Below are 10,936 nucleotides of genomic sequence, written 5' to 3' on the forward strand. Positions count from 1 at the left end.
GCCCCTATACCCAAAGAATCTGGAATGTTCTGGTGGAAGAGCCACCTCAACTCCCCTCCCCCATTTCTTCCCCCAAACCCGCCCCTTCAAAGCCCACCAAACACAGCTCCTCCCCCAGAGAGGCTCGAGACCACTCCCACAGGGTATTTAAGCTGCATCCCAGAAAACAGACACATGGTTGTTCCGGTCTTTCGTCTCATCTTCCCTCTAGGCGGCTGGAGAATCACCCGGGAATGCTTTACCCATTAAACCAGGGCTTTTTCTAATTTGGTCTAATTTGGATTGCTGCGTCGGCAGAGAGGCTTATTGGCGGGCGGGGGTTGGGGAGGACAGACTTATCAAAGGGCCTCAAAAAAGAAAAACAAAAACCCAGAAGTTGCCTTGGCAAGGTAGGTATGTTGCGATTCCTAGTACCACACGGCACGTCAATTCTCCTGCATCAGTTTCCCAACTCCATCCAATGTATATAAGAATATCTGGGGCAGAATAAAGGGTACTCCATTCCACATGACTACAGTACTTCCCAGGGGGAGGAGAATGGCCTGTTGAACTACCCTGCCCCCTGCAGCCTGAGTTAGGTATTACAGCCACGAGGGGTCAGTCCAGCGAGAGATCAGACAGGCTCTGGGTGCAGTCCTGCAGGATGTCGAAATCAGGTACTGAGAAGGGGACCCGGGACCACTTTTTGGCCTGGATCTTCCCGTGAGGGGTCTCCAGGAGCATGCTTCGGATTTTCAGCACTGGCAAGGTCACTGACTTGTAGATCATCTGTAAGCCCCAGACCTGGCGGTGGAACAAACGGCAACATCTGGGTTTCTGGACCCAAACTGGACTTCTGTGATGACCAGACCTGTATGTACCACCTGAGGCCATCAGGCAGTGGGCTCCCTAAGACAGGACTGGAGCATAGACTGTGGATCTCTCATAGCAGGGCTGACTGCCACTTTGGGTGAGGGCCTCTGGGGCTGGGGCTGAGGGCTCTTTGGGCTGGGCCTTACTTACCTCCCCACAGTTACTGCAGTTAATGGTCCCCCCTGGCCTCCAGTCCTTGAAGACCTTGTTAATGACCACAGGCTTCTGGGAGATGGTATAGTAGACCCTAGGGGGATGAAGAGAGCCCTTCTGGAGCCCCTGTTGTACCCTAGACTTTATGCTCTGTAGCTGGCTGAGCCCTTGACAGGGCATTAGGCTTTTCTGCCAGTCAAGATACAGAACACACCAGAACCAGGAAGTCTAGACATCAGAGGTCCCGCCTACCCGGTCTGCATGCTGTTCCCACTTTTGGGAAGTTTCTTCATGGATCTCCTCCTTCATTCTTATTTCCAACCCCAAGCCACCTCCCATCCCCTGACAGAGTATCCTAAAAACATTCACCACCACCACCACCCCCCCCCCCCCCCCCCGTGACATTCCCTAGCTCAGAATGTAGCCAAGGCTCCTAACTGCCTCCTGGATACAGGTTTAACTTTTAAGCCCAACCTTAAAGATGCTCCATGACCCGGTCTGTCTTCATCCTGAATCCCATCACTACTGTCTTCCTCTCAGGGTAACTGTGATCCCTCACCTCTGCCTAGAGTCATCTTCCCATGTTCAAACCCCACCACCCTCCTCCTACCTAGGTGAAATTCTCCCTCAGATGGAACCCACGTGAAGAACCCTGGCACCATGGCTTGACACACGGGAGGTGTCTAATAAACAGTTACTTAATGAATGTTGTAAGCAGAAGTAAGGCTACCCTTTAGGAGGTAGAATGGGGGGGTGTCTCAGCAAGAGGGGGAGAGCTGGAGCTCTTTGATTTAATTTACTATGTGTATGATGGGTCAGGAAGGTGTGTGCGCCAGCAAGCTCCTTTGGAGGTCAGAAGGTAACTTTTGGGAGTCTCTCTCCCTCTACCATGGGATCTAGGACTCAAGATCAGGCCATCTGCATTTTGAGACAGGGTCTCATGTAGCCCAAGATGGCCTCCAACTCGCTATGTAGCTGAGAGTAACCTTGACCTACTGATCCTCTTGCCTCTATTTCCAGAGTGCTGGGTTACAGGTTCAGTTGCCTGGGAACCCACAAGGCTTTGTGCATTTTAGGTAAGCATTCTACAAACAGAGCTACATCCCTAGCACCCCCCACCTCTCTTTCTTTTTTCTCCACCCACCCACCCATCTATCCATCCATCCATCTTTTGAGACAGGGTTTCTCTCTATGTAGCCCTGGCTATCCTGTAACTCACTATGAAGACCAGGACCCTTCTCTTTTTGAGTCCAGCCTGGCCTAGAACTCTTTGGGTAGCCAGCCAAGGATGACACCTTGACTTCCTATCTCCCAGGTACTGAACTACAAGCGTGTACCACCACCATACCCAGCTGCTACTGCTGCTGTTTTCCTTTTTCTTTTGAGATGGAGGCCTTTCTGTTGTCTGGAATGACTCTGAACTCCTAGGCTCAAGTAATTCTTCTGCCTCAGCCTCCTGAGTAGCAGAGACAGGCCGCTTCATCTGACAGTTAGACCTGTCTTGTATGTCCCGAAAGTAGGTAGGACCAAGGAGTTAGTTTGTAGCTAAATTCTTTGTATCCTAAATTCCAGTTCTCTTTCAATCACATAATGGCTACAGGCACTTAGACAAGACTCCACACCTCTGCCTCCTCCCTTGTGGGATGGGGCTGCACTGTCCGCTAAAATGCTCATTAGCCTCCTACACCCTGCAAAAGTCCTTTCTCATCCTGCCGGCCCTCCCATGGCTCTCACGAGAAGTTGGGGTTCACATTGACGTGGTGGGTGCCCTCCACCTTCCGCAGGTCGCTCCCGTAGCCCACAGCCACCATGCAGTTGATGCAGAGGAGTTGCACGCGCTCTGCTGGGAACTGCCTCTGCTGGCTCTCCCGCTGGGCCGTGCGTGCTGCTCGCTTAGCGAGAGCTGCCAGCTGCAGCTCCTGGATCTGGGTGGGGGGGCAGTGGGGAGGAAACAAGACATGACATGGACACCAAGGGACCCACGCTCTGGGAAGCCCCCAGGGTTCCCAAAGACCCCAGGTCATTTGCCATTTGTACCCAGACCCAGAGGGGCTTGGTTTTTTGTTTGTTTGTTTGTTTGTTTGTTTGTTTGTGACAAGGTCTCTTACTGGACCTGGAGCTCCCGGATCCAGTTAAGCCGGCTGGCCAGCAAGCCCAGAGATGCCCCTGTCTCAGTCTTCCCAGAGCTGAGATCCCAGGACCGCTTTGCTCTCCCCAGGTTTTTACTGGGCTGGAAATCTGAATTCAGGTCCTTGTTCTTGCGTGGCACCTTACTGACTGAGCCCTCTCCCCATTCCCATGAAGCTTTGTGAACCAAGATTTGGGGACAGGGGACAGCCTTTGTGCTGACTCTACGTTCTCCCCTTGGAAAAGGTCATGCAGAGCTTTATTATTTATTAATTTAATTATTTGGTTTTTCGAGATAGGGTTTCTCTGTGTAGCTTTGGCGCCTGTCCTGGAACTCACTCTGTAGCCCAGGCTGGCCTCCAACTCACAGAGATCCGCCTGCCTCTGCCTCCCAGGTGCTTGGAATAAAGGCCTGTGCCATCACTGTCCACCATCCCCCTCCCCCTTTTAAAGACAGATTCTCATGTATCTCCAGCTGGCCTCGAACTTGCTGTGGTAGCCAAGGATAAGGGCAACCCTAGGACAAGGCCTGTTTCTAAGGCTATGTGGAGGACAGGCCTTACCCTCTCTGGCAGTGTTACCCTGGCCTTGATCTTTCTCTGCACGGTGTAAAAGTTCCCTGGATAAGCCAGGGGGGGGGGCGGGGGGGGGGAACCCCAGGAGTGTGTGGATGCAGTCAGAGCCTCAGGCTCGCACAGGCAGCAGCAGACTGCCTACTGACCTTGGCCTTGAACTCTTTGGGGTCCATCTTCTGTACTGCAGTCACTGCCTGCTCCATCAGCACCTCCAGGGCCTCATTGGTCAGCTCTCGCCGCAGCTCCCGACTGCCCTCTGTCGCCACAAAGGAGTACACGCTCTGCCCAGCTCGAGCGCGGCCCCGGGCCTGGGAAGGACGACAAGGGAGAGGCAGAAGTAGGCTGGGGGTCCCTGCGGGATCTTTCCAGGGCTGGTGTAGTGGAGAGGAGGGCTGTAGCGTACCTGGACCATGGAGATCTCGTTGGTCAGGAGCCCATAGCGCACCACCACATTGCACTTGGCGATATCCAGCCCCTCCTCGGCCACACTTGTGGCCACCAGAAGGTTCAGGATACCATTCCGGAACTGGTGGATCACTTCTTGTTGGTCTTTCTGTGGAAGGATTCGGGGAGGAAGAAAAGGTTTATATAAACTGAGAGTCCCAGCTCTGTCCCCAGGTATCCCCAAGATCTTGCCCATCTTCCCTAGTGACCCCAATCCCTAGGTGCGCTCTCTCTCTCTCTCTCTCTCTCTCTCTCTCTCTCTCTCTCTCTCTCTCTCTCTCTCTCTCTCTCTCCTCTCTCTCTCTCTCTCTTCTCTCCTCTCCTCTCCCTACCTCTCTTCCTTCCCCACTTTAAAAGACAGATTCTCACATATCTCAGGCTGGCCTTGAACTTGCTGTTATAGCCAAGAATGACCTTGAGTATCTAATTCTCCTGCCTCTACCGTCTATCTTCTGAGTACTGGGATTAAATTGTACTACCACGCCTGGCTTACGGCTCTGCGCTTGTTAGGCGAGCATCCTACCAACTGAGCTGGAGCCCTTTCCCTAGTGACTTCTAAAAGTCCCTGCCTGATCTCTATTCTCCCACATTTCTGACCCTCTGCCCTGAGAAGCCACATCACTCTCTTTTCCTCATGGCCTTGGGCCCTGCTACTCCATTTCGTGGGGACCCTCAGGCAGGGGTGAGGGGTGTGGGGATGGTCTGTTTATCCCAGCTCTCAGATTCCTTCCCTAGGAAGATTCGAGTCCTCCCTCCCCAGAGTCTTCCTGCTATCACTCCGAGCTGATGACCCTGTCCCCGCTCTTCCCTATGAAATGCCTCCAGCCAAAACCAAACACCTGGGTCATGTGTGTGCTCTGGCTGGTATTCCCTGCTCCAATCAGCATCTGGGCCTTGATATTCATATTCTGAAGACCAGGCTGCTGCCAAAGCCAGAGCAGGAGGGAGTAGGCACTCTGGCGGGTTCGGGTGAAGATGATGCCCCGAGGGTGGTTGGGACTCCCAAATTGCTTCAGCAGGATCCCTTCCAGCATCTCCAACTTCGGATTCTCAGGTCCCTGAGCTGCTAATTGGGCCAGCTCATTCTTATGGCCTGAGAACACCAAAACAGAGGCATGGGGTAGAGGGTGGATGGGTGAGGGGGTGGGGGGCATGTAAGGCCTGGGTGTGGACAGGGTGCTCACAGGGACAGGGCTATAGGAGAGAGAATACCTGCTCCTGTTCATTCCCTGAGCTCTTCCAAGAACATACTTAAGGACATACTTTCCACTTACTCTCAAGGCCAGCCTTACACAAGACATTCAGTATAGAATCCATTGCTCATGTACACCAGACCAGTACCCCTTTTAAATCCCGCCATTAGGACCTTTAATGTTGGTTTGGTTTGGTTTTGAGACAGGGTTTCTCTGTGTAGCCCTGGCTGTCCTAGAACTTGATCTGTAGACCAGGCTGGCCTCGAATTCAGAGATCCACCTGCCTCTACCTTGAGTGCTGGGATTAAAGATGTGAGTCACCACCATCTGGTTACTAGGTAGGACCTTAGAAACTGTTTCAGTTTTTTCAGACAGGTTCTCATGTAACCCAGGCTGCTTTAAAACACATTATATAGCCAAGGATAACTTCTGGTCATGCTTTCACTTCCTTAACCCTGGGATTACAGTCAGGGGTGATTTCACTTGCTTTTATTCTGGAGAACCAAACTGGGCCTTTGTACACGATAGGTAACTGCTCTAACTACTAGGCTGCATCCAGCCCCACCCGTGGGCTTTTTTCTTCCTTCCTTCCTTCCTTCCTTCCTTCCTTCCTTCCTTCCTTCCTTCCTTCCTTCCTTCCTTTCTTCCTTCCTTTTCTCCCTCTCCCTCTCCCCCCCTCTCTCTTTCTTCCTTTTCTCCCTCAGGCCCACAGGGTTTCTCTGTGTAGCCCTGGTTGTCCTGGAACTCGCTCTGTAGACCAGCCTGGTCTTGAACTCAGAAATCTCCCTGCCTCTGCCTTCTGAGCGTTGTTGGGATTAAAAGCATGTGGTTTTTTTTTTTTTTTTTTTTTTTTTTTTTTTTTGGCTCTTTTTTGGGGTCTGCCACCCAGCTCCCAAATAAATCACACATGGTAGTTTATTCTTAATTATAAATGCCTGGCCTTAGTTCGGCTTAGTTTCTAGCCAGCTTTCCTTAATTTATCCTGTCTACCTTTTGCCTCTGGGCTTTTCCCATTCTCTTACTTCTGTAAATCTTACTCTTACTCTGTGGCTTGCTGTGTAGCTGGGTGGCTGGCCCTTGGAGTCCTCCTCCTCCTCTGGGTACTTCATTCTCTCTCTTTCCAGATTTCTCCCTCTATATATCCTCTCTGCCTGCCAACCCCACCTATCCTTTCTCCTGCCTTGCTATTGGCTGTTCAGTTCTTTATTAGACCATCCGGTGTTTTAGACAGGCACAGTAACACAGCTTCACAGAATTAAGCAAATGCAACATAAACAAAAGTAATGCACATTAAAATATTCTGCTACAGGCGTGAGTCACCAGTGTTTGGCCTCTGAGCTTTTCAAACTTATCCCCGATACCAGGATAGCTTCAAGCCAGATTTTTTTGGTGTGTGTGTGTGTGTGTGTGTGTGTGTGTGTGTGTGTGTGTGTTGTCTTCTATCACTCTCAACCCTTATTTTTAAATTTTTTTTATTGTCATAAATGTCCATGGCATGTGTTCATGGGTATGTGCACCATGGCACGTGTGTGCAGAGTGTAGATTCCATTTTTCCTTCCCCCTTTACATGAGTTTGAGAGATCAAAAGTTTGTACAGCAAGAACATTTACCCAATAAGCCATTTATTATTATTATTATTATTATTATTATTATTATTATTATTTGCGACAGGGTCTCCTACTGAAACCAGAGTTCACCTACTTGTCAAAATGAACTGTCCAGCAAGCCCCAGGGGTCTAGGGGTCCCCACTGCCTCAGTGCTGGGATGTCAACTCTGCTGCACCTGATTTTTAAGTGGCTGCTTGGGATTTGAATCCAGGACCACATGCTCATATGGGAAGCCCTTTACTTACGGAGCCACCCTAAGTGGCTTTTAAAATATCTCTGTTGGGGCCTGGCAAGAGGGCTCAGGAAGAAAACCGCTAAGCCTGAAAGCAGAGTTCAATTCCTGGGACCTACGTTAGGAGGAGAAAACAAACGTCGTCAGGCTGTCCCCCGATCTCCACGAGTGTGCTGCTGCGGCTCTGTACCCACATGGATGTACACCGTCTTCTCCCCATGAATGCATTAAGTGAAAAGACCTTTGTTAATCACCTGAACTAGTTTTACTGTTGCAAACGGCCACACTTGAGGAAACAAGCCTGTCACAGCAGCCGCCTTGGGTTTGGGTTAGGAAGAGCCCCAGCCTCAACCGACCTTGAGCTCTCAAGCAGTTCTAAGCCCGGGAGGACTCACCCTCAAACAGCTCCAGCAGCCAGCGCTCAGCATGCAGCATCTGGGGTTTCCTGGTGCGCTCTCCACGGTAGAAGTCTTGCAACATGTCAAGAGCGTCCCGAGCACGGACGGTGTCATGGATCAACAGCGCCTCGTTGTAGCGCCGCAGGTGCAGCGCATACACCCGTCGCTGCTGGAGCCCAGCCTGCGCCGCTGCGGGTAGGGGGGTGCAGGGTCAATGTTCCTGGGACCTTCTGCTCCTACGTGGCCCACCCAGACGGGCCCCACGTCGAGCGTAGACGAGCCATCCCCAGAGGCTCTGCCCAGACAGACCCTCCCAAGCTGCTTCTCTCACCGTCCTTGCTCAATTCCACCACTTGCTGCTCGTACGTCTGGGTCCCAAATTGCTGGCTCAGTTCAGGCATCTTTAGTTGCTGGTGGATTTGGCTCATAAGCTTTTTCAGCAAGTCTCCAAAAGGGTCCTGGGCAAGAAGGAGTGAGGGGATGAGGGATTCCCACATCCATGCGAGGGTTCGGTACCCGCAGGACTCGGTACATTTTCCTTGGGGGTGAGACCACCAAAGGGCCGGCCTGCTGGGTGTGAAGCACTGTGGCCGGAGAGCTTCTGCTGTCTCACTCGCTTTACACCTTTGCCCTGTGGCCGGGACACAGTGGTGTCCAGCCCGGGTTCAGCCCTGTCGTTACAGACGTCAGCCAGTGTCACTACTGAAGAAGAGAACTGGTCCAGCCTCGACAGCGAGTACCCCAGCTTCATGGCTTGGGCTACACGTGCCTCAAGGCACAGGAAGGACAGGTGGAGTCACAGAGGCATAGACGAGAGGCCCGAAGGGGCGCGACCTGGGGAAGGTGGAGTCAGGGCCCAAGCCTAGTCCCCGGCCTGCCCAGGGACTCCTGGCGCCAGCCCCCAGCCTGCCCGGGCACTCCTCGTGCCAGCTCCCGGCCGGCCCAGGGACTCCTCCCGCTAGCCCCCGGCCTGCCCGGGGACTCCTCGCGCCTGCCCGGGGACTCCTCGCCCTAGCCCCCTGTTTGCCCGGGGACTCCTTGCGCACCTCTTTGCGCTTTTGGCAGAGGTCATACTGTTTGCAGGGCTTCGGGTTGTGCTCCAGCAGCTGAGAGCGGCAATTCTCTGGTGACATGATGCGCCACGCATCCAAGTTGGCACAGAGCTGGAGGCAACAGAGAGGCATCACTGGAAAGAGGAGTCAGGCAGAATTTGGCTGGGACACAGTGATGTTCAGCCCTGTCGTTACAGGGGTGGGATGGGCTCCTGGCTAAGAACAGGAGAGCCTGAGGCAGGGCCATTGGAAGCTGGGATTCGTTTCTTCGGGAAGTTTTTTTTTTTTTTTTTTTTATGAGTGCCCTGAGTTACTAATATTCTAGGCATTGGTGAGAGAGAGGGGAGCTCAGACGGGAATGAACATGAAGAAACCACTGAGAAATAACAAAGAATACACAATGGGAACACATCAGGTCGTCTGAACGAACTCCGAAAATACTAACACTGGTGCTATGAGAGAGCAGTGGGGACAGCCAGGGGAGACTGTGACAATGACAGAACTGTCCACTGAAGGATGGGGAGGAGTCAGATGGGGGAGGGTCAAAAGCAGGGGCATTCCAGGCAAAAAAAAGAATAGTAAGTTCAGGGTTCCCACAAGCACAAGATCAGTGTCGCCGCAGTGTGAAGGGTAGGGCTGGTAGGGCTGGGGAGAGGCCCGGCAGGCGAGGAGGTCCCTAGTGGTCTGTAGCGGGAGTGAAGCAGGGGCTCGGCTGACCTGGAGGACGTGGTCAATGGCCCTTGGGAGCTTGGTGGCCCCGCCAGTGCCTGGGGAGGCCGTGAGACCCAGCACCTGGGGAAGACGCTTTGCCTTCTGCAGCTTATGCTCTAGGTACCGGCTCAGGATGATGTTGTAGACGGAGTCCTTGTGGGTGTGGTGACACTCGTCCACCACAAGCAGCGAGAACTCTGGGGGCACATGAGGGACCGTTGTCAGCGGCACCTGGCACCTCTTCCTTCCAACAGTTTTTGTTCTGTGAAGTCTCCACTCTTGTCTGAAAGACTCCCCTCTCCCTTCCCACCTTAGGGCTGGGTCCCAGACAAGGAGCAGGCAGGGATGAAATATCTTCAATTGACAGATTAGGAAACTGGGACTCGGCTGGGGAAGGGGGTTCTTTGCCCAGGAGCATGGTTTATAACGAGGATTTGGCTTTGGCAAGGGGGGCCACTCATCCCATGCTGACTGGAGGCCTCAGGTGTTCGCAGGGCCCCTGGCCTCACCTGTGAGCTCCACGTGTTCCTCCTCTTCTGGGTTGATGAGTGCCAGCTGCAGCAGCTCTGCTGTGCAGATGAGCAGGTCATGGCTCCGGGCCATCAGGCCAAAGCCAGGTCGTGGTCCCATGTCCCCACTCAGGGTTGTCATGGTCCAGCGATTATCCAACATGCGCCTGAACTCCTCAGCATGCTGGTTCACCAGGTGCACCTGGGAGTGTGAATGATGAAGGGAGAGAACCTGGATTGGGGTGGGTGAGGGAGATGGCAGGTGGTGGGGGTGGGGGTGGGGGAAGCTGGGAGGAGGTGACCCTTCAGGACATCAGTGGGTCCTGAACCAAGGTGAGGAGACCTGGCAGCGCTGTAGTCTAGAAGAGACCAAGAACTGTCGGGAAGAGCCAAGACCCTGGCGCGGGAAGGGCGGACCACTCACCCTGTTGACCAGTACCACCACCTTGCCACTGTCTACTGTCTCTAGATGCCTCTTGGCCACAAAGGCAGCTGCCCGGGTCTTCCCAGCGCCCGTGGGCAACCATATAATTATATTCTTGCCCTCCAGAGCAGGCAAGATCACTTCCCACTGGTAGGGCCGCAGATCCATTCTGGAATGGCAGAGGCATCAGAACCCCTGCCTTCTAGCCCCTCCCCCCTCCTGGGCAGCCCAATCAGCTGCAGAAGCTGCCCTTGGCCGAGAACTCCAAGCCTTTCATGGAGGTGGGGCAGCGCACCATAGAGACCCACCTGGAACCTGCCAGGACTGGGGTGGAGTTGGGGAGAGTAGCTGACCAGCCTGATCTCTGCCGAGCCTTCTCAAGTTCTGGAAAGCCCGGGTTGGCAGCTCAATGATAAGAAATGAAACCGAAACAAGGGGAGGAGCCAGACGAGCCAGAGCCCAGCCCATCCTAGCTACAGAATGGGGCGGGATTTACAGTTACTGACGGGAAGGCACTTTCATTGCTCTGGGTCCTCTAATTCCTCAGCCTTTCCCCCCCAGCCAGCAGGAGGAACCCTGCCCACCTGGGTTAGGTTTAAGGCATGGAGGTTCTGACCTTGGTTGCCTGGAGCAAGATCAGCCTGGAGTCAGATCGGGC

General features: G+C 53.4%; 1 protein-coding gene across 2 annotated transcripts; it reads right to left on the reverse strand.

Moving 5' to 3' along the window:
- Positions 1–376: 376 nt before the first annotated feature.
- Positions 377–10,704, reverse strand: Dhx58 (DExH-box helicase 58). Of its 2 annotated transcripts, XM_015986452.3 has the most exons (13): positions 10,587–10,704; positions 10,279–10,447; positions 9,855–10,056; positions 9,352–9,542; positions 8,629–8,745; positions 7,914–8,040; positions 7,580–7,771; positions 4,991–5,244; positions 4,111–4,260; positions 3,854–4,015; positions 2,740–2,930; positions 1,003–1,099; positions 377–783 (listed from the first exon to the last, which is right to left on the reverse strand). In XM_015986452.3, the coding sequence occupies exons 2-13, from the start codon at positions 10,444–10,446 to the stop codon at positions 598–600; spliced, it is 2,037 nt and encodes a 678-aa protein (XP_015841938.1). In that variant the 5' UTR covers position 10,447; positions 10,587–10,704; the 3' UTR covers positions 377–597. The 2 variants fall into 2 exon arrangements, with proteins under 2 accessions (XP_015841938.1, XP_042138747.1); XM_042282813.2 differs by lacking the exon at positions 10,279–10,447.
- Between the last annotated feature and the right edge of the window lie 232 nt (positions 10,705–10,936).

This window comes from Peromyscus maniculatus, chromosome 8, assembly GCF_049852395.1.
Source record: "Peromyscus maniculatus bairdii isolate BWxNUB_F1_BW_parent chromosome 8, HU_Pman_BW_mat_3.1, whole genome shotgun sequence".
Taxonomy (NCBI): domain Eukaryota; kingdom Metazoa; phylum Chordata; class Mammalia; order Rodentia; family Cricetidae; genus Peromyscus; species Peromyscus maniculatus.

What these genes read in the sequence shown, in the direction of transcription:
- Dhx58 (XM_015986452.3), bottom strand. Translation starts at nt 10,446, where the DNA reads ATGGATCTGCGGCCCTACCAGTGGGAAGTGATCTTGCCTGCTCTGGAG. An exon ending in TGGTGGTACTGGTCAACAGG is followed by an intron (nt 10,057 to 10,278) that starts GTGAGTGGTCCG and finishes TCACACTCCCAG; the next exon opens with GTGCACCTGGTGAACCAGCA. An exon ending in GCTGCTGGAGCTGTTTGAGG is followed by an intron (nt 5,245 to 7,579) that starts GTGAGTCCTCCC and finishes TGGTGTTCTCAG; the next exon opens with GCCATAAGAATGAGCTGGCC.